The following is a 22954-nucleotide window of genomic DNA, read 5'->3' as shown; positions in this document are numbered from 1 at the left end:
TGAAAGGATGCCTGGCTCTTAGTTGATTATCTTCTGGATCTGCAAAGAAAGGAAGGAAAACAAAGGGGTAAGGGGATTCTCTATAGAATGTGAATTTTTCCCACAAGAGACTTTGCAGGGCAATTTCAAGGCATGGCAAGGAAGTATATTTTGGGGTTAAATATTGTATTCCTTGTTTCATAATGTTATGCCAGAGTCAGATTGAAAAGCAAGTCACAATATACAGGGCCAAATAAAACCCATCTGATGAGAATCTATGGTTTGTAGGGCATACCTCCCCAGACCCCTTAGGTAGGAATTTAGGCCAGATAGAAAATCAGAGCTTAGTCCTCAAAACACAGTTTTAACATAATGAATTACCATAGAAATGGAAAATTAGAAAGGGGACAGTTCTAGAGGTAGGCAAACTGAAAACTTTCAAAAGACGCCTGACAGTTTGAACAGGTAGCAGATTAAATAAACATTTTCTTATTTTGTGGGTATCTTTTTTTGAGGGGAGACAGAGTTTCACCCTTGTTGCCCAGGCCAGAGTGCAATGGTGCAATCTTGGCTCACTGCAACCTCCACCTCCTGGATTCAAGTGATTCTCCTACCTCAGCCTCCCAAAGTGCTGGGATTATAGGCATAAGCCACCACACCCGGCTCTTATTTTGTATTTTGAGGGATAACAGCATGACACCACTTTGAGAAAGTGTTAGTAACTCTACACAAAAACTTTTAAGGTTATATATTACAGTGATAATAACCATGAGTCCTTAAGAAACAGTTATCATTATTTACTGTATTTCAAGTATGGGGAAATAAGTACATTTTTAAACAGTCTCTGTTAAATGGTTACAGTTTATTACTTATTTATATTTATTTTCATTAATTTTTTTGAGACAGAGTCTGGCTCTGTTGCCCAGGCTGGAGTGCAGTGGCACAATCTTGGCTCACTGCAACTTCTACCTACCTGGCTCAAGCCATCCTCCCACCTCAGCCTCCTGAGTAGCTGGGACTACAGGTAGGCACCATCACACATGGCTAATTTTCATATTTTTTGGAGAGACAGGGTCTCACTGTGTTGCCAAGGCTGGTCTCAAACTCCTGAGCTCAAGTGATCTCCTGTCTTGGCCTGCCAAAGTACTGGGATTATAGGCATGAGCCACCACACCTGGGCTGAAATGGTTAAAAGTTTTTTTAAAAAATACCTGGGGATATTTAAAAGAGATGGATTACAGTTTTCTATAAGTTTATTTTTGTAGCACACTATAAGCTGGAAAATAAATTGAGAAGAATAAAATAAGTTTTTGAGTGGTGGTAAATGCAAGACACTTTACACATTGTCATAGTCTATTTGTGTTGCTGTAATAAAATACCTGAGACTGGGTAATTTATAAAGAACAGTGATTTATTTCTTACAGTTCTGAAGGCTGGAATCTGCAAGGTTAAGGGACCTGTATCCGGTGAGGGCCTTCTTGATGCATCACCCCATGCCAAAAGGCAGAAGGACAAGAGAGCACACATACAAGAGAGAGAGGAAGGGGAGCAAACTCATCCTCTGGAATTTACTTCCAGAACCCACTTCTGTGATAATGGCATTAATCCATTCATAAGGGCAGAGCCCTCTTCACCTAATCACCCTTTAAAGGTCCTACCTCTCAACAAGGTTGCATTGAGATTAAGTTTCTAACGCATGAACTTTGGGGACACATTCAAACCATAGCATTCTGCTCTTGGCTCCCCCAAATTCATGTCATTCTCACATGCAAAATAGGCCTAAAGTCTTAACTCATTTCAACACTTACTCAAAAGTCTAGAATCTCATCTGAATCAGATATGTGAGACTCAAGGCATGATTCATCCTGAGGCAAATTCCCCACCAGCTATGAGCCTAAGAAATTAAACAAGTTATCCTACTTCCAAAATGTTGGGACAGGCATAGGATAAACATTCCCATTACAAAAGGGAGAAATAGGCAATAAGAAAGGAGTAACAGGCCCAAGAAAATCAGTTCAAACCTCACAAGGAAAATAACAGTAAGTCTTAAAGCTGAAGAATAATCTTTTTTGACTCCATATCCTGCATCAGGGGCACAGTGGGTTAGAAGTTGGACTCTCAAGGCCTCAGGCAGCCTCAGGGCTTAGTCCACTCAGCAGCTCTCATGGTTTGCAGTCTCATGCCTATGGCTTTCTCAGACTGGAATTACATGCTGGTGCACCCTATAGTTCTGTGGTCTCAGGGTAGGGAGGTGGGGGGTGATTACCCCACTCCCATGGCTTTACTAGGCATTGCCCTAGTGGGGACTCTGTGAATGATGGCCTCTGTCCTATGGCTCCACTAGGCATAGTAGGGGCTCTCTGTGGTAGGCTGTCTGTGGTGGCTTTGCCCCATGATAAGTGTCTGCCAGGGCCCCAGGCTATCCTCAACATCCTTTGAAATTTAGGCAGAAGCCACCATTGCTTCATACCTCTTGCATTCTGTGTGCTTGCAGAATTAGCACCACGTGGAGACTGCCAAGATATACAGCTTATACCTTCTGGAGCAGTGAGTTGAGCTGCAGCTGGGCTCACTTGAGCTACAGCTGTGGTGGCTGAGCAGTGCTATGCCAGAATTGAGGGAGCAGAGTTCCAAGGTGCTGCAGGGCAGCAAATGCTGAGGTCTGACAAGCACCTCGCTAGAAACCTTGCCCTCAAGGTCCTGGCTTCCCTAGATCTCTGAAATGTTTTTGGAGTCATTTTCATTGTTTTCATGAATAGAACCTGGCTTCTTTCTATGCTAATATTTTTAGCAATCACTTGACCACACCCTTACTATCCTCTCCTGAACATATATTTATGTGGCCAGGCTGAGAGTTTTCCTATTTTTTTATTCTGCTTCTTTAAAAATTATAAATGTCATCTTTAAAGTATTTCTCTCTTCTCTCATTTTACTGTGAGTCACTGAAAGAAGTTATGCAACATCTTGAATTCTTTGCTGCCTAGGTAGCTCTTCTGCCAGATATCCTAGTTCATTCCTCTTAAGTTCTGCCTTCCACAATGTCCTAGGACATGGATACAGTTCTGCCAAGTTATTTGCAACTGTGTAACAAGGATGGCCTTTACTCCAGTTTCCAAGATTTTGTTTTTCAGTTCCACCTGAGTCCTCATCAGAATGGCCTTTACTGTCCATATTTCTACCAATGTTCTGATCATGACCCCTTAAGTAGTCTTTACAGCATTCCAGACTTTTCTTACATTTCTTTCCTTTTTTTGAGCCATCACTAGAATTGCCCTTAATGTTCTGTTCATGGCAATCTGGGTTTTTTTCTAACCTGCTCCTCCAAATCCTTCCAACCTCTACCCATTCCCATTACTCAATTCCTAAGCTGCTTGCACAGTTTCAGGTATTTGTTTTGGCAACAACCCCAGTCTTGGTACCAATTTTCTATCTTAGTTTGTTTTGTGCTGCTATAACAGAATATCTGAGACTGAGTAATTTATAAAGGACAGAGATTTATTTCTTACAGTTCTGCAGGCGGGGAAGATCAAAGTTGAGTGGCTCACATCTGGCGAGGACCTTCCTGCTGTGTCATAACATGGTGGAAGGGCAAGAGAGCATGCATGCATATGAGAGGAAGGGAGCTGAAATCATCCTTCTATCAGGAACCCACTCTCATGATAATAGCATTAATTCACTCACAGAGGCAGAGCCCTCCTGGCTTAACCATCTCTTAAAGATCCCACCTCTCAAGACTGTTGCATTGGGGATCAAGTTTCCAACACATGAACTTTGGGGGGCATATTCAAACCATAGCACAGGTATTGCCTTGTTGGAACCGAACTGTCGATTCCCTCCTGGGCAGGGGTCGCCGCGAAGGATCACCGACACGAGATTCACAGCAGAGAGTTATTTATTACTAGCGCGCTAGGGTCCCAAGCTCTAAGTTGGCCCTGGGACCCCGACTGCTTGTTACAGGCTGTTTATATAGGCAAACACAAGTTCAAACACAGCTTAGGGCGCGAAATTCAAACAAAGCTTTAGGCGCGTGGTAATTGGGTCTGTCTATGGCCTGAGCAAGGTGTCTTGTTCTAATTGGTTAGAGCAGGACCTTATGAGGTTTTTTTCCTGGAGTTGTTGATTCCGGGAACCGAGGCAGGGTGGGACCCCCGGAATTGGCAGGGTGGGACCCCATGAGGTTGTTTCCCGGAATTGGCAGGGTGGGACCCTATCGAGGCAGGGTGGGACCCTATCCAGAGCCACCTGGTGTTAATTTTTTTAAGTTTTTTTTTTTTTTTTTTTTTTATGAGGCCTAGTTTCTAAGTTTTATGCGGCCTAGTTTCATTCTTACTTAATTCTCACAACACACCCTGGGAGGTAGATGTTATCAGCATTTAAAAGATGAGAACAGCTATTGTTTACAGAAGTTAGGTAACTCTTGGGAAGGTTATGTGGTTAGTGGTTGAACTATACTTGTTTTTTTTTTTTTTTTTTTTTTTTGAGACGGAGTCCCGCTTTGTCGCCCAGGCTGGAGTGCAGTGGCCGGATCTCAGCTCACTGCAAGCTCCGCCTCCCGGGTTTACGCCATTCTCCTGCCTCAGCCTCCCGAGTAGCTGGGACTACAGGTGCCCACCACCTCGCCCGGCTAGTTTTTTGTATTTTTAGTAGAGACGGGGTTTCACCATATTAGCCAGGATGGTCTCGATCTCTTGACCTCGTGATCCGCCCTCGGCCTCCCAAAGTGCTGGGATTACAGGCTTGAGCCACCGCGCCCGGCCTGAACTATACTTTTAAACCAAGCATCTTTTAAGTATCATGAAGAAAAGTAGAGATCAAAAAGGTGAGAATAAAATTATGATAGACAATCTCAAAACCAGAGAAGTAGAGTTTCAAGAAGGAAGGTAAGTCGTGTTGCTATAATGGAATACCTGAGGCTTGGTAATTTACAAAGAAACGAGTTTATTTGGGTCACAATTCCAGTGACTGGAAAGTCTAAGAGTATGGCATTGGCATCTACTCGGCCTCTGGTCAGGGCTTTCATCATGCATCATAACATGGAGGACAGTCAAGGAGGAAATAGACATATGCAGAGAGCAAAATGAGGGGCATCCTCACTTTATAACAACCTGTTCTTGTGTGGGAACTAGTCCCTTTCTGTGTAAACTAATCCAGTTTTATTAAGGGGTTAACTCACTCATCTCAGTAGGAATGGCACTAAGCTGCCTGTGAGAGTGGAGCCTCTGTGACCCAAATGTTTTTCCACTAGACCCCACCTATTAAATGTTTTATCTCCCAATATTGCCACACTAGGAATTAAAGTTTCAACATGAGTTTTGGTGGGGACAGGCAAACCACAGCAGAAGGGATGGTTAGCAGCATTAAATTTTGAGGTGAGATTGAGTACTCAAAATTAACAAAAGGACATTAGAATTTAGTTATATTCATTTTGCATGTAAGATAAAGAAGACAAAACAGGTAATATTTGCAGGTAGAACTGCTCTATTTTATTCTTTGAGGATAGTATTTTACATAGTCAATATTTTCAACTGTACCATAAAGTTTAAATACTCACATTTGTTTGTTTGTTTCAGTTATATCAAGATTTCTTGATACAGAGCAGCTTCTTTCTGTTTTAGTCCAAATTCCAAAGCAAGACACGGTATGTTTTTGTATACATTTTGTATTATATTATTATACATTATATGATGAAACTTGTCTTAATGTAATGTAACAATTGGAAAATATCAAAATGTTTTGGGAAAGTCCTTCATTATTGATATCTGGAGTATTTTATGCCATTGTAGAGGAAACTTTTTTCCTAATGTATTTTCCTGTATGTTATAGTGAAATTTAAAATTTCAGTCAGGCATAGTGGCTCATGGCTATAATCCCAACACTTTGGGAGGTCAAGGCAGTTCAAGACAAGCCTGGGCAAGAAAATGAGACCCCATCTCTACAAAAAATCAAAAAATTGGCTGGGCATGATGTTGCATGCCTGTAGTCCCAGCTACTGGGGAGGCTGAGGTGGAAGGATAACTTGAGCCTTGGGAGGTCAAGGCTACAATGAGTTGTGTTCGCATCACTGCACTCCAGCCTGGGCAACATAGTGAGGCCTCGTCTCAAAAAAAAAAAAGAATTGTTTTTTAGATAGTTAAGGAATTGGCCTATTTTTACTGATCAAATATTAAGGAGTTATATATAATTTTCAAAAGTCTTAGACTATAATAATATTTGCCTAATAAATAACTAAAATATATTAAAGCTGAAGAGTTTTGATTCTTCTTAAAAGTGATCACTATGTGAAGTTTGATTAGTCTTCAAATACTATTATTATTATTATTATTTTTGAGATGGAGTTTCTCTCTGTCACCAACGCTGGAGTGCAGTGGTGTGATTTTGGCTCACTACAACCTCTGTCTCTCAGGTTCAAACAATTCTCTTGCCTCAGCCTCCCAAGTAGCTGGGATTACAGGCACCCACCACCATGCCTGGCTAATTTTTGTATTTTTAGTAGAGATAGAGTTTCACCATGTTGGTCAGGCTGATCTTGAACTCCTGACCTCAAGTGATCTGCCCACCTCGGCCTCCCAAAGTGCTGGAATTACAGGTGTGAGCCACCACGCTTGACCAAGTCTTCAAATATTCTTAACCTTTAAGAATGAAACAACACCTTTACTGGATATTTTTCAAATTTAAATAGTGCTTACGGGTACATTCTGTAAAGAAAGTAATAGCTTTCATTCTTCCGTTTATGATGAACGGAAGAATATTTACTATAATGAAATACAGGTATATTTTTGCCCATATGCGTAAAAAGAAAAGAAGTCTTGCACATCAATAAAATTTAATTTATAATTTGATGATATTTGTAAATCCATTGAAAGCTAATCTATGTTTGGGAAGCCTTTTTGTATTATGAAGAAAATACTCTTACAGTTCATTTATAATAAAAGCATCACTAGACTGAAAAGCTTTAGCTGTTGGGCAGGCACAGAACTGAGTTTCCTTAAATAATTGAAGCTGCTTATACTTCAATATTTACAAATGGAAAGTAACCTAAAACAACTGATGTTTGGAATTAAATTAGCAGCCCTCATAAAATAAGTTTGGAAGTATCCTTTCCTCTTTAATTTTCTGGTAGAGTTTACATAGAACTGGTATTATTTCTTCCTTACATATTTGGTGGAATTCACAAATGAAGCCATTAAAGCCTGAAATGTTTTTGGTAGGAAAGTTTTTAACTATAAATTCCACTTATTAAATAGGCATAGTGCTCTTCAGGTTATCAGTTTCTTCTTGAACGAGCTTTGGTAGCTTGTGTCTTTCAAAGAATTTTTCATTTCACCCAACTTTTCAATTTATCAGCATAAACTGTCTCATAATACCCTTCTTATATCTGTAAAATTGGCAGTGATATACTCTCTCATTCCTGATGTTGATAACTTTAATATGTTCTCTGTTTTTCTTAATCAGCCTGGCTCGACGTTATCAATTTTATTGGTATTCTCAAGGAACCAACTTTCTATTTCATTGGTTTCTCTTTTTTCTCCTGTTCTCTATTTCACTGATTTCTGGTTTTATCACTCTTTTTTCTGCTTACTCTGTGCCTACTGTTCTTTTTTGAGGTTGTAAAGGAGGAAGCTGAAGTCATTGATTTGAGACCTGTTTTCCTTCTAATATAAATATTTTAGTACTATAAATTTCTCTCTGAGCAATGCTTTAGCTGTATTCCACAATGTTAGATATGTTGTGAATTCTTTTTCATTCGAAAAGGTCAAAACACGTTCTAATTTATTTTTAAAAATTCTTTGATGTACGGGTTTTTAGAGGTATGTTATTTTATTTACAGTATTTGGGGACTTTCCAAATACCTTTTTGTTACTGGTTTCTAACTTAATTCCCCAATGGTCACAGAACATGTATTAGATCCTTTTAGCTTTATTGACATTGTTTTTATGGCCCAAAATAGAGTTAATCTTAGTAAATGTTCCATGTGAACTTGAAAACCATGTGTATTTTACTGTTGTTTGTTGGAGCGTTCCATAAATGTCAGTTTGTTCGAGTTGTGTGGTAGTGTTCTTCAAATCTCCTATATCCCTAAGGTGTTTTACATTTTTGTTGTTGTTGTTGTTGTTCTTTTTGTTCTATCAGTTATTAAGAAAGGAGTGTCAAAATCTCTAAATGTAATTGTGGATTTGTCTATTTTTCCTTGCAGTTTTATCAGTTTTTATCTAATGCGTTTGGAATCTTTGTTATTAGGTTCATACACATTTAAGATTGCTATGTCCTCTATAAATTGAGACTGTTATCATTATGAAATGACCCTTTTTATCCCTAGTAATATTTTTGCTATAAAATCTACTGTGTCTAATATTAATATAGCCACTCTGGCTTTCTTTTGGTTAGTGTTGGCATGGCATATCTTTACCATCCTTTTGCTTTTAACTTATTTTTGTCTTTACATTTAAAGAAGGTTTCTTGTAGGTGAGATATAGTTAGATCTTAACTTTTTGCATGCAATCAGAGAATACCTTACTTTCAATTGAGGTATTTATTACATTTATTTATTACTTTTATTTATTGCTTAATAAGATTATTGATATGTTTTATTTAAATATGCCATTTTTTTCTCATCTGTTTGCTCCCTTTTTTCTTTTTTTCTGCCTTCTTTTGTATTATTTTTTATGATTCCATCTCATTTCCTTTGTTGGCTTATTAGATATAACTCATTGCCTTTATCAGCTTAATTATTGATTTAGGGTTTATAGAATACATCTTTAGGTGAATTCAGTCCATTTTTGTTTATTTTTTATTTTATTTTTTAAGACAGAGTCTTGCTCTGTCACCCAGGCTAGAGTGCAGTGGCGCCACCTCGGCTCACTGCCACCTCTGTCTCCCAGCTTCAAGTGATTCTTGTGCCTCAGCCTCCCTAGTAGCTGGGACTACAGGCATGTCACCATGCCATGCTAACTTTTGTATTTTTAGTAGAGATGGGGTTCAACCATGTTGGCCAGGCTGGTCTCAAACTCCTGACCCCAAGCAATCCACCTGCCTAGGCCTTCCAAAATGTTGGGATTATAGGTGTGAACCCATCAGACACAGCCTCAGTCCACTTTTAAATAATATTATAATACTTTACATATGATATAAGAGCCTTGCACTAGTATACCATCATTTCCCTCTTCCCTACAATTATGCTATTATTGTAATAGGTTTAACTTCTACATATATTTCACAATTCATTTTTAAAAATAAGACAGCTTTATTGAGATGGGATTACATAGATTACAATTCATGCATTCAAAGCCTACAATTTAATTGTCTTTAGTGCATTCACAGAGTTGTACAACCATCACCACAGTCAATTTTAGAACATTTTAATCATCCCCAGAAGCAATCCTGCACCTACTAGCAATAACTTCCCATTCCTTCTAACCCCCTTTCCCCAGCCTTAGATAACCACTAATCTATTGTCTGTCTCTACAGATTTACCTATCCTGTACATTTTATATAAATGGAACATTTTAATATGTACAGGTAGTCTTTTGTGACTGGATTTTTTAACTTAGCATAACGTTTTCAAGTTTCATGTTGTAGCATTTATCAATACTTTATTCTCTTTATTGACAAATAATATTACATTGTATGGATATAACACATTTAGTTTATTGATTTATCAGTTGATGGATATTTAGGTTTTTTTCACTTTTGACTATTATGAATAATGCTATGAATATTTGTGTGCAAGTTTTTCTAGGTACATACATTTTCATTTGTCTTGATACATATCTAGGAATGGAATTGCTGTGTCATGTGATAACTCTGTTTAATAATTTGAGGAACTGCCAGATTGTTTTGCAAAGTGACTTTATCATTTTAGGTACCCACCAGCAGTGTTTGAGGGTTCTGATTTCTCCACATCTTTGCCAAGAGTTGTTATTATCTTAGTTTTTGATTCTAGTGAGCCTGTTGGGTGTCTCATGGTTTTGGTATGCATTTCCATGATGACTGACAATGTCGAGTATCTTTTTATATGCTTATTGGCCATTTGTACCTTCCTTGGAGAACTATTTATTCATATTATTTGCCCATTTTAACTTGGGTTGTTTGTATTTTTATTTCTGAGTTGTAAGAGTTCTTTATGTGTTTTGGATACCAATCCCTTATTGTATATATGATTTGCAGATATTTTCTCCCATTCTGTGGGTTGTCTTTTCACTTTCTTGATTATATTCATGTTAATCCCCTACCAGAAAAATGAATACTTAACTCTTTTTTCTTCCTTATCTCCCATAAACACAGATACTTACATCCCTACTTTTCATCACCCAGTATTATTATAACAGTTTTAGTTAGATAAAAATTATTATGAAAATTAGTATGTTATACAGAGCTGAGCCTGCATGACTTTTTGTGGACTTTTCCCCAGAAATTAGTAACTACTTTTCCTTTTTTTTTTTTTTTTTTTTTGAGATGGAATTTCACTCTGTCACTCAGGCTGGAATGCAGTGACGTAATCTCGGCTCACTGCAACCTCCGCCTCCCGGGTTCAAGTGATTCTCCTACCTCAGCTTCCCAAATAGCTGGGGTTACAGGCACCCCCCCCATGCCCGGCTAATTTTTATATTTTTAGTAGAGATGAGTTTCACCATGTTGGTCAGGATGGTCTCAAACTCCTGACCTCATGTGATCTTCCTGCCTCGGCCTCCCAAAGTGCTGGGGTAACAGGCATGAGCCACCACACCTGGTCTGAATTTTTTTATTGTTAGATTCAAGTTACACAATATTGGCAGAAATATCACAGAAGTGATGACGTGTTCTTCTCATTGCATCTTCTTATATGGCACATAATTTTGATTTGTCTCATTATGATGATAAGTTTGTATACTTGGTTGAGATGGTGTAAAATTGCTGTACAATTATGATTTCCCCCATTTCATTAATAAGTACTTTGTGGGGAGGTAGCTTGAAACCATGTAACTATTTTGCTCTTCTTTCAATTTATCCAACTTTCGATTTATGTGTATATGTATTTAATCCATATGGACTGATGATTTTATATTCAATTGGTTATAGTCTATTACTGTCAATATTTATTTTGATTCTCACATTGTCTTAGATTTGACCTGTGCAAACCTCTTCTAATTTGCTTCTATGCTCTTTGGAAATGCATCCACAGTTCTTTGAGAACTTTATCATTTTCTGCCTCAAGAAAATAAGCCAGGCTTATCTTGTACTTTCCTTGGTAGCCTTTGAATCAACTATTTCTTCCAGGAGTCCTGGTTCATTTTAGTGAGGAATGGTATTAGAAATCAAGATATGAGCACCAGGTGTACTTATTGCTATTGGGGTATCACCGTTCTAAAACCCCTCATGGCTAGGGAATAAGTGTGTGTGTGTGTGTGTGTGTGTGTGTGTGTGTGTATGCGCATAAATATAGATATTGACCCCTATATTTATTTCTGTATTTATCTATACAAAATAAAATTATGTGTTTGTACCAATACTTCCAATTTCAATTTACCATCACAGGGTTCATACTAGTTTTCTCTCTTTCCGTATTAGTAACGCTCTTCTCTGTCAATGAAAAACCTGATGAGAAATCCTATTATCTAATGAGCAGTCCTCATTATTCTTAATATATTAATATATTTGATATATTCAGGAGAAATACCAATCTTCTACTTCTGCCACTCCCTCCCCCATGCAGATACCATCTTCACTCTGCCTATGCTCTAGTACTCCCTGCTGAACGGTCTTCCTATGCAGAAATCCTTCTTACCTCTCTCGGGCTCAAGCTGCCCTTCTATGCAGCCTACTTGGAATCCAGAACTGTGTCAGAGTTTCCCTCTTCCATCAGGCGGTTAGCCTGATGTTCATATTCAGGCTCATATACCCTTGCTAGGTAGACCTTCAGTTTAGATGCCTTCCTGGCCTCCTGTGCTGTACCACCCCTCCGTCCTTTCTCTGCTCTGGCTTTACCTCCCCCACACCAACGATGCTCTCTTCTTCCTATTTGGGCCCTAACAACTAATACTACATCACATTGTTCGTATTAAAATAAAATGATTTTTCAGTATATATGGAGGGTTCTTCACTTTATTTTTGAAGATGTTGCTAGCCTAACCTTTTTATTCTTTGCATTTGTTTAACAGTATTGTTGGAATCAGTAAATGTTTTAGGATTTTCAGACACTTAAACATGAATAATCAATATAAATATAAACAAAGTACCACAGTTAACGTTTATGATCTTTTGCCAGATGTCACTGCTTTGGATGATATTTTTGAATGAAAAATATCTTAAATACTTAAAGAACAGTTTTTACTTATAAATAGCATATTTTACATAGAAAAATGCAATGCAGTTTAATAGAGCAAGAAATGGCTACTTTACATAGATAATTAGTATTTGTATTACTTTAGTTTTTTTTTTTTCTTTCTTTTTTGAGACAGAGTCTCACTCTGTTGTCTAAGCTGGAGTGCAGTGGTGTGATCATAGTTTACTTTAGCCTTGACCTCCCTGGCTTATGCGATCTTCCTACCTCAGCCTCCTGAGTAGCCAAGACCACAGGCATGTGCTACCACACCCAGCTAATTTTTAAGTGTTTTGTAGAGATGGGGTATTGCCTTTTTGCCAAGGCTTGTCTTGAACTCCTGGGCTCTAGCAATCCTCCCATCTTGGCCTCCCGAAGTGCTGAGTTTATGGGTGTGAGTCACTATGCCTGACCTGTATTAGTTTTCCAAGGCTGTGTAACAAAACACTATGAACTGCACATCTTAAAATAATAGAAATTTATTGTCTTACAGATTTAGAGGCTGATAATCTGAAATCAAGGTGTTTTAGGGCCATGCTGTCTCTGAGAAACCTGTAGGGGAATCCTTTCTTGCCTCTCCCTAGCTTTTGGTGATTTGTTTACAATTATTGCCATTTCTTGGCTCGAATCTTCTAAACTCCAATCTGTGTTTCCTCATCAAAGGGTGGTCTCCCTGTGTGTCCACATGTTCACATGGCTGTCTTTGTATGACATCAGTATTACTGGATTGGGGGCCTACCCCACTCCAGTATTACATCATTGTAACAATTACCAACTTCTGGAATGACTCTATTTCCAAATAAGACCACATTTTGAGGTACTGAGGGTTAGAACTTCAACAGAATTTTTTGGGGGGAAACATAATTCAACCTTTAACAGTGTATAAGCAAAGGCTGTGTTTCTATTTTACTATAAGAAAGAATTAATCTGATTGCTGTCAGATTATACCTCGCAGCAATCTCTTTATTGTCAATTTATATCACATATAGTATTATACAGTCACACAGTTTCATACACTGTCACTAGTTACAGGAATTAGTAATATACATCTTTTTGCACTAGACCATTTCTGGTTAAATTAGGAAAAAATATCACTTTGACCAACTAGTTTTCTGAGAAATATCTGTGAATAGCTTGCCTGCTTCTATACTCAGTTTGACTATCAGATTTTAGAAAAGTTCTCTGGTCTAGGTTTAAGGTAATTCAGCATACTAAGAATCTGGGACCTTTTTTTCTGTTCAGAAAAAAAAAATTATAATTGGTGCCATAAGGTTTTTAAGGGTCAATGTTACTTCACATCCTTTTTGTTTTGTTTTGTTTTTTGTTTGTTTTTTTTTTTTTTTTATATACTTTAGGTTCTGGGTTACATGTGCAGAACGTGCAGTTTTGTTACATAGGTATACACATGCCATGGTGGTTTGCTGCACCTATCAACCCGTCACCTACATTAGGTATTTTTCCTAATGTCATCCCTCCCCTAGCCCCCTACCCCCCATAGGCCCCGGTGTGTGATGTTCCCCTCCCTGTGTCCATGTGTTCTTTGTTCAACTCCCACTTATGAGTGAGAACATGCGATGTTTGGTTTTCTAATCTTGTAATAGTTTGCTGAGAATAATGATTTCCAGCTTCATCTGTGTCCCTACAAAGCACATGAACTCATCCTTTTTTATGGCTGCATAGTATTCCATGGTGTACATGTGCCACATTTTCTTAATGTGGACATTTGGGTTGATGGACATTTGGGTTGGTTCCAAGTCTTTGCTATTGTGAATAGTGCCGCAATAAACATACATTTACATGTGTCTTTATCACAGAATGATTTATAATCTTTTGGGTATATGCCCAGTAATGGGATTGCTGGGTCAAATGGTATTTCTTGTTCTAGATCCTTGAGGAATTGCCACACTGTCTTTCACAATGGTTGAACTCATTTACACTCTCACTAACAGTGTAAAAGCACTCCTATTTCTCCATATCCTCTCCAGCATCTGTTGTTTCCTTACTTTTTAATGATCACCATTCTAACTGGCATGAGATGGTATATAGTTGTGGTTTTGATTTGCATTTCTCTAATGACCAGTGATGATGAGCATTTTTTCATATGTCTGTTGGTTGCATAAATGTCTTCTTTTGAGAAGTGTCTGTTCATATCCTTTGCCCGTTTTTTGATGGGGTTGTTTGCTTTTTTCTTGTAAATTTGTTTAAGTTATTTGTAGATTCTTGATATTAGCCGTTTGTCAGATGGATAGATTGCAAAAATTTTCTCCCATTCTGTAGGTTGCCTATTCACTCTGATGATAGTTTCTTTTGCTGCACAGAATCTGTTTAGTTTAATTAGATCTCACTTGTCAGTTTTGGCTTTTCTTGCCATTGCTTTCAGTGTTTTAGATGTGAAGTCTTAGGCCATGCCTATGTCCTGAATGGTAATTGCCCAGGTTTTCTTCTAGGGTTTTCATGGTCCTAGGTCTTATGTTTAAGTCTTTGATCCATCTTGAGTTTATTTTTATATAAGGGTAAGGAAAGGGCCTAGTTTCAGTTTTCTGCATATGGCTAGCCAGTTTTCCCAACACCACTTATTAAATAAGGAATCTTTTCCCCGTTGCTTGCATGTGTCAGGTTTGTCAAAGATCAGATAGTCGTACATGTGTGGTGTTATTTCTGAGGCTTCCATTCTGTTCCATTGGTCTATATATCTGTTTTGGTACCAGTACCATGCTGCTTTGGTTACTGTATCTTTGTAGTAAAGTTTGAAGTCAGGTACTGTGATGCCTCCAGCTTTGTTTTTCTTGCCCAGCATTGTCTTGGCTATGAGGTTCAATATGAACTTTAAAGTAGTTTTTTCCAATTCTGTGCAGAAAGTCAGTAGTAGCTTGATAGGGATAGCATGGAATCTATAAATTACTTTAGGCAGTATGGCTATTTTCGTGATATTGATTCTTCCTATCCATGAGCATGGAATATTTCTCCATTTGTTTGTGTTCTCTCTTATTTCCTTGAGCAGTGGTTTGTAGTTCTCCTTGAAGAGGTCCTTCATATCCCTTGTAAGCTGGATTCCTAGGTATTTTATTCTCTTAGTAGTAATTGTAAATAGGAGTTCCTCTCTTCCTATTTGAATACCCTTTATTGCTTTCTCTTGCCTGATTGCCCTGGCCAGAACTTCCAATACTATGTTGAATAGGAGTGGTGAGAGAGGGCATCCTTATCTTGTGCCAGTTTTCAAAGGGAATGCTTTCAGTTTTTGCCTATTCAGTATGATATCGGCTGTGGGTTTGTCATAAATAGCTCTTATTATGTTGAAATACATTCCATTGATACCCACTTTATTGAGAGCTCTTAGCATGAAATGCTGTTGATTTTTGCTGAGGGCCTTTTCTGTATCTATTCAGATAATCATGTGGTTTTTGTCGTTGGTTCCGTTTTTGTGATGGATTACGTTTATTGATTTGTGTATGTTGAACCGGCCTTCCATCCCAGGGATGAAGCCGACTTGATCATGGTGGATAAGCTTTTTGATGTGCTGCTGGATTCGGTTTGCCAGTATTTAATTGAGGATTTTTGCATTGATGTTGATCAGGGATATTAGCCTAAAATTCTCTTTTTTTGTTGTGTCTTTGCCAGGCTTTGGTATCAGGATGATGTTGACCTCATAAAATGAGCTAAGGAGGATTCCCTCTTTTTCTACTGATTGGAATAGTTTCAGAAGGAATGGTCCTAGCACCTCTTTGTACCTCTGGCAGAATTCAGCTATGAATCTGTCTGGTCCTGGACTTTTTTTGGTTGGTAGGCTATTAATTATTGCCTCAATTTCAGAACCTGCTATTGGTCTATTCACAGTTTCAACTTCTTCCTGGTTTAGTCTTAGGAGGGTGTAGGTGTCCAAGAATTTATCCTACTAGATTTTTTTCTAGAATTTCTTCTAGATTTTCTAGTTTATTTGCATAGAGGTGTTTATAGTATTCTCTGATGATAGTTTGTATTTCTGTGGGATCAATGGTGGTATCCACTTTATCATTTTTTATTGCGTCTATTTGATTCTTCTCTCTTTTATTCTTTATTAGTCTTGCTATTGGGATATCTCTTTTGTTGATCTTTTCAAAAAACCAGCTCCTGGATTCATTGATTTTTCAAAGGATTTTTTGTGTCTCTATGTGCTTCAGTTCTGCTCTGATTTTAGTTATTTCTTATCTTCTACTAGCTTTTGAATTTGTTTGCTCTAACTTCTCTAGTTCTTTTAATTGTGATGTTAGGGTGTCAATTTTAGATCTTTCCTGCTTTCTCTTGTGGGCATTTAGTGCTATAAATTTCCCTCTACACACTGCTTTAAATGTGTCCCAGAGATTCTGGTATGTTGTGTCTTTGTTCTCATTGGTTTTGAAGAACATCTTTATTTCTGTCTTCATTTTGTTATTTACTCAGTAGTCATTCAGGTGCAGGTTGTTCAGTTTCCATGGAGTTGTGCAGTTTTGAGTGAGTCTCTTAATCCTGACTTCTAATTTATTGCACTGTTGTCTGAGAGGCGGTTTGTTGTGATTTCTATTCTTATACATTTGCTGAGGAGTGTTTTACTTCCAATTATGTGGTTGATTTTAGAATTAGTGTGATATGATGCTGAGAAGAATGTATATTCTGTTGATTTGGGGTGGAGAGTTCTGTAGATGTGTATTAGGTCTGCTTTGTTCAGAGCTGAGTTCAAGTCCTGGATATCCTTGTTAATTTTCTGTCTCGTTGATCTGTCTAATATTGACAGTGGGGTGTTAAAGTCTCCCATTGTTATTGTGCAGGAGTCCAAGTCTCTTTTTAGGTCTCTAAGGACTTGCTTTATGAATCCAGGTGCTCCTGTATTGGGTGCATCTATATTTAGGACAGTTAGCTCTTCTTGTTGAATTGATCCCTTTACCAATATGTAATGGCCTTCTTTGTCTCTTTTGATCTTTGTTGGTTTCAAGTCTGTTTTATCAGAGACCAGGACTGCAACACCTGCTTTATTTTGCTTTCCATTTGCTTGGTAGATCTTCCTCCATCCCTTTATTTTGAGCCTCTGTGTGTCTTTGCATGTGAGATGGGTCTCCTGAATACAGCACACCAATGGGTCTTGACTGTTTATCCAACTTGCCAGTCTGTGTCTTTTAATTGGGGCATTTAGCCCATTTACATTTAAGGTTAACATTGTTATATCTGAATTTGATCCTGTCATTATGATGCTAGCTGGTTATTTCACCCATTAATTGATGCAGTTTCTTCATAGCGTTGATGATCTTTACAATTTGGCATGTTTTTGCAGTGGTTGGTACCCCTTATTCCTCTCCATGTTTAGTGCTTCATGCAGGAGCTATTATAAGGCAGGCCTGGTGGTGACAAAAATCTCTCAGCGTCTGCTTGTCAGTAAAGGATTTTATTTCTCCTTCACTTGGGAATCTTAGTTTGGCTGGCTATGAAATTCTGGGTTGAAAATTCTTTAAGAATGTTGAATATTGGCCCCCACTCTCTTCTGGCTTGTAGGGTTTCTGCTGAGAGATCTGCTGTTAGTCTGATGGGCTTCCCTTTGTAGGTAACCTGACCTTTCTCTCTGGCTGCCCTTAACATTTTTTCCTTCATTTCAACCTTGGTGAATCTGACAATTATGTGTCTTGGAGTTGCTCTTCTTGAGGAGTATCTTTGTGGTGTTCTCTGTATTTCTTGAATTTGAATGTTGGTCTATCTTGCTAGATTGGGGAAGTTCTCCTGGATAATATCCTGAAGAGTGTTTTCTAACTTGGGCCATTCTCCCCATCACTTTCAGGTACATCAATCAAATATAGATTTGGTCTTTTCACATAGTCCCATATTTCTTGGAGGTTTTGTTTGTTTCTTTCCACTCTTTTTTCTCTAACTTGTCTTCTCTTTTTATTTCATTAATCTGATCTCCATTCATTGATACCCTTTCTTCGCTTGATCGAATCAGCTATTGAAACTTGTGTATGCTTCATGAAGTTCTTGTACTGTGGTTTTCAGCTCCATCAGTACATTTAAGCTCTTCTCCACATGATTATTCAAGTTAGCCATTCGTCTAACCTTTTTTCAAGGTTTTTAGCTTCCTTTTGATGGGTTGGAACATGCTCCTTTAGCTCGGAGAAGTTTGTTATTACTGACCTTCTGAAGCCTACTTCTGTCAACTTGTCAAACTCATTCTCCATCCAGTTTTGTTCTCTTGCTGGTGAGGAGTTGTGTTCCTTTGGAGGAGAAGTGTTCTGGTTTTTGGAATGTTCAGCCTTTCTGCTCTGGCTTCTCCCCATCTTCATGGTTTTATCTGCCTTTGTTCTTTGGTGTTGGTGACCTACGGATGGGGTTTTGGTGTGGATGTCCTTTTTGTTGATTTTGATGCCACACCTTTCTCTTTGTTAGTTTTCTTTTTAACAGACAGGCCCGTCAGCTGCAAGTCTGTTGGAGTTTGCTGGAAGTCTACGCCAGACCCCATTTGCCTGGATATCACTAGTGGAGGCTGCAGAACAACAAATATTGCTGCTTGATCCTTCCTCTGGAAGCTTTGTCCCAGAGGGACACCCGCCTGTATGAGGTGTCTGTTGGCCCCTACTGGGAGGTGTCTCCCAGTTAGGCTATATGGGGATCAGCGACCCACTTGAGGAGGCAGTCTGTCTGTTATTGGAGCTTGAATGCCGTGCTGGGAGAATCACTGTTCTCTTCCGAGCTGTCAGGCAGGGATGTTTAAGTCTGGAGAAGCTGTCTGCTGTCTTTTTTTCAGATATGCCCTGACCCCAGAGGTGGAATCTAGAGAGACAGTAGGCCTTGCTGAGCTGCAGTGGGCTCCACCCAGCTGGAGCTTCCCTGCTGCTTTGTTTACACTGTAAGGGGAGAACCGCCTACTCAAGCCTCAGCAATGGCAGAGGACCCTCCGCCTGCCAAGCTCCCATGTCCCAAGTTGATCTCAGACTGCTGCGCTACCAAGAAGCAAGTTTCTGTGGGCGTGGGACCTGCTGAGTCAGGCATGGAAGGGGATCTCCTGGTCTGCCAGTTGTGAAGACCATGGGAAAAGCACAGTATTTGGGCAGGAGTGCTCTTCCAGGTACAGTCACTCACAGCTTCCCTTGGCTAGGAAAGAGAAATCCCCTGACCCCTTGTGCGTCCCAGGTGAGGTGATGCCCCACCCTGTTTTGGCTTGCCCTCCATGGGCTGCACCCACTGTCCAAGCAGTCCCAGTGAGATCTACCAGATACCTCAGTTGGAAATGCAGAAATCACCTGTCTTCTGCATCAATCTCGCTGGAAACTGTAGACCAGAGCTGTTCCTATTTGGCTGTCTTGGAAGTGTGGTCCACTTACCATCCTTTAAACTAAGGAAAACTTTAGTTTTGGGAGAATCGATCAGAATTGTAAATGTTTTTCTCACCATTGTATTTCTGTCCTTTGTGGAGGCTTTTTGTTAGACTTTACAGATCAGATTTAGTAACCTTTAGGAAAACTTAAGCAATATATTTAACTTTATACATGATTCATGGCTTTCATTATTTCTTATAATGTTTCTGTTATCATTTTTTTAACCGTCTGAAAATAGGTTTTAAAGGGCTCTTTTCTTATTTAATATAAGGACAAATCTCTTAATTAAATACAGTATTTACTGAGTTCAGACTTGTGCTGGTTAAACTGAATGATTTGCTAAAACTTGTGAATGAACTAAATGCTTTCAGATAATTTTCAGTAAGAAATTGTTTGCCTAAGATAAGTTCTTATTCTTTCTTTTTAAGAATATTGATTTCTAGAAAATGCATGTTTCTGATCATAAATGTTGACTAAAAATAAAGCTTAAATTTCTTATCTTAACACAATTTTCTTTCTATACAGTATCTATAACCATAGCACTTAATGTATTGCATTAAGAATATTTGTGTTTCCCACTATAAATGCTTAAAATACTTTCCCCAACATTTGAAAAATTTATATTAAACATATTTTTCTAAGTTTTATCATGAGTTTTTTGCATCATTTTGAGTAACTTTTTTTAAATGATTTCAGACTGCCATATATAGAGTATCTGAAGTATATGACTCCTTTGATTTATTCTGTGATTCATTTTAGTAAGTATTGTTATAAGTGCTAAAATACAGTAAGAATTATAGCTCTGATCCAGAAAAATTTATACTCTGATGTTATATTTGGGTAAAAATAAAATAAGCAATTACAGCATAGTATTATCTAGAACTGCAAGGGATCTGAGATTCTACCCTACTTGCAAACTAGCTAGTTGGCCTGCCATAGTTTCTTAGATGCTGACAGAAGGCACAAGATGCTTAAGTCAAAGAGAAATTCAAACGTGCTGTTATCACTTCTTAAAAAAATACAAAATGGCTTTTTTTGCTTGTTTTTACTTCCCCCTCTACTTTTCTTCTGTTTCTCTGTAAAGCAATATTTTTCGGAAGGATTATCTATAACTGATATATCTAATTTTGCTTATTTTCTCTCCAAACCTATTCCAAACAAATCTTCGCCTCACCAGTCCACTGGAAGGATTATCTGTAATTGGTGTATCTAATTATGCTCCTTTTCTCAAAGCCACCCATGATTTCCATATTGCTGAATCCAGTGGTTAATGGCAGCGCTCATCATGCTTGACCTAGCAGCAAAATTTGACTCAGATGAACACACTCATTTCCCATTTTCTTCTTTTGCCTTCCATAAGAGTACTCTTTTCTTTCTACCTTCTTGTTTATTATTATTTTTAGCCTTTTTTAAAGTAACAAGAAATAATATATAGTACAGAAAACTGTACAAAATAAAAATGTAGTGCTACGTTGATTTATCACGAAGTGAACATTCATGTAACAGCCACTCACGTAAAGAAATAGTTATCACCAATACCTCAAAAATTCCCCTTCTTCTCCTTGCCATCCGTTATTTTCTACCCGTCTCCAAAAGGAAACCACTTTTAGTAATCATTTCCTTTGCTTTATAATTTAGTTTGACCTGATCTATTAAAAACTTTATATATAAAGGAATTATTCAATGCATATTTTTTATGCCTGACTTCTTTGAGTCAACATTATATTTGTGAGATTTAACCATGTTGTTTCAGGTAGCTTTAGGTCATTTATTTTCACTGCTATATGATATTCCACTGTATATGAATATGCCATTATTTATCCATCTCATTATCCATTTATCCATTTATTATTCATTTATCCATTTCAACTTAACTTTTGAGTTGCTGACAGCTTTGCAATAAAAAATAATACTGCTAAGCAACCTTGTACCCATCTCTTAATGTAATTGTACATATGTTTTTATTTGGTATATAGTTAGGAGTGGAATTTCTGAGTCATGGCGTATGCATATATTCAACTTTGGTAGATAATGTCAAAATGTTTTTCAAAATGATTTATCAATTTATCCTCCCATCAGTGTATGAGAACTCCAATTTGTCTTCCCCAAACCAGATATTACTGATTTTAAAATTTTAGCCATAGCGTTTTGATAAACAGTGGTTTTAATTTGCATTTTCCTATTAATGAGGTTGAGCATCCTTTCACATGTATATTGACCATTTGAATATCTTCTTTTGTCAAAATATTGCTCGGGATTCTTACTTATTTTTCTATTGGGTGTATCTGCTTTTGTGATTTGTGGAGCTTCTTTTCACATATTAGATATAAGCCCTTTTTTGGTTATGTGTGTTGCAAATATTTCTTCCCACTTTGTAGTTTAATTTGCACTGAGTATTGTGGGATAGATGCTGTTGCTATGCTACCCACGTTGCCTTGGTATTCACTTTTGTGCAGGAAGACTTCTTGCTTGAAGCAGCTGAGACTCTGCTTTTGGAAGACATTCTCTGGCCATAAGAGAGGCTGGAGGGTATTAGGGAATTGATGCCCTGGCAGCAGCTCTTAACCAACACTGAATAGGAGTTGATGAATAAATACCCCATTTTCCTTACCTCTGGAGATAGCTTCTGAAACTTACTCTATGCCATCTCTCAGATGTCTCCATTACATCTGAGAGATGGAGACAAATTGGTAACTTGATCATTAATGTCTCCTGTACTGGTATTCTTTCCTTCTCTGTCTTACTTCCCCACCCCCTTCCCTGTTTTTGCTGGAATTACTTTTTAAAATAAATTATTTGCTCTCAAATTCTAGTTTCTCAGAGTTGACTTTTGGAGAACCTAACTTGACTTAGTAATATCTTTTGATAAATAGAAATTTGTAATTTAAATGGATCTAGTTTATCAATTTTTTTCCCTTCATAGTTAGTGTTTGCTATGTCCTGCATAAGAAGTCTTTACCTACTCTAATATCTTGATTGTACCCATGGAATTTTGATCTATGAAGGTGATTGAATGGTAACATGGAGATACTAATGCCATTGTTTATTACTTAAAGTTCCCAAGAGGAGAGGGCATGTCAGGCAGGACCACCTGGGGATGTAGTAGGGTTGATTGAGAGGCAGAAGGAGCAAGGAGAAACATGGGCAAAACCCCTTATTACTACAGTACCAGGAAGTTGCTAGGTAGGGAAGTTGCCTATTGGTCAGGAAGTAAAACACAGATGTTGAAGTTTGTGATTGGGGGTTTCGTAATATGATTTTCACATGCCTGCAAAGGCCAGACTGCAAGGGAGATGTAAACAACTTTAGCTATTAGTTTCATCATGTGATTAATGGATGCCAAATCATCAATTACAAAATCTATAAAAGT

General features: G+C 38.0%; 1 protein-coding gene across 1 annotated transcript in view; it reads left to right on the top strand.

Moving 5' to 3' along the window:
* MSH4 (mutS homolog 4) overlaps positions 1–22954 on the top strand; it is a 115731-nt gene that overhangs the window by 46104 nt on the left and 46673 nt on the right. Inside the window, exon 8 of the mRNA XM_005542987.4 lies at positions 5550–5617. Coding sequence (XP_005543044.3) covers positions 5550–5617 — 68 coding nt within the window. The remainder of the gene's footprint in view (positions 1–5549; positions 5618–22954) is intronic.

Source organism: Macaca fascicularis, chromosome 1 (genome assembly GCF_037993035.2).
Source record: "Macaca fascicularis isolate 582-1 chromosome 1, T2T-MFA8v1.1".
In the NCBI taxonomy this organism is placed as follows: domain Eukaryota; kingdom Metazoa; phylum Chordata; class Mammalia; order Primates; family Cercopithecidae; genus Macaca; species Macaca fascicularis.
This window is presented reverse-complemented; position numbering and strand designations above follow the sequence as displayed.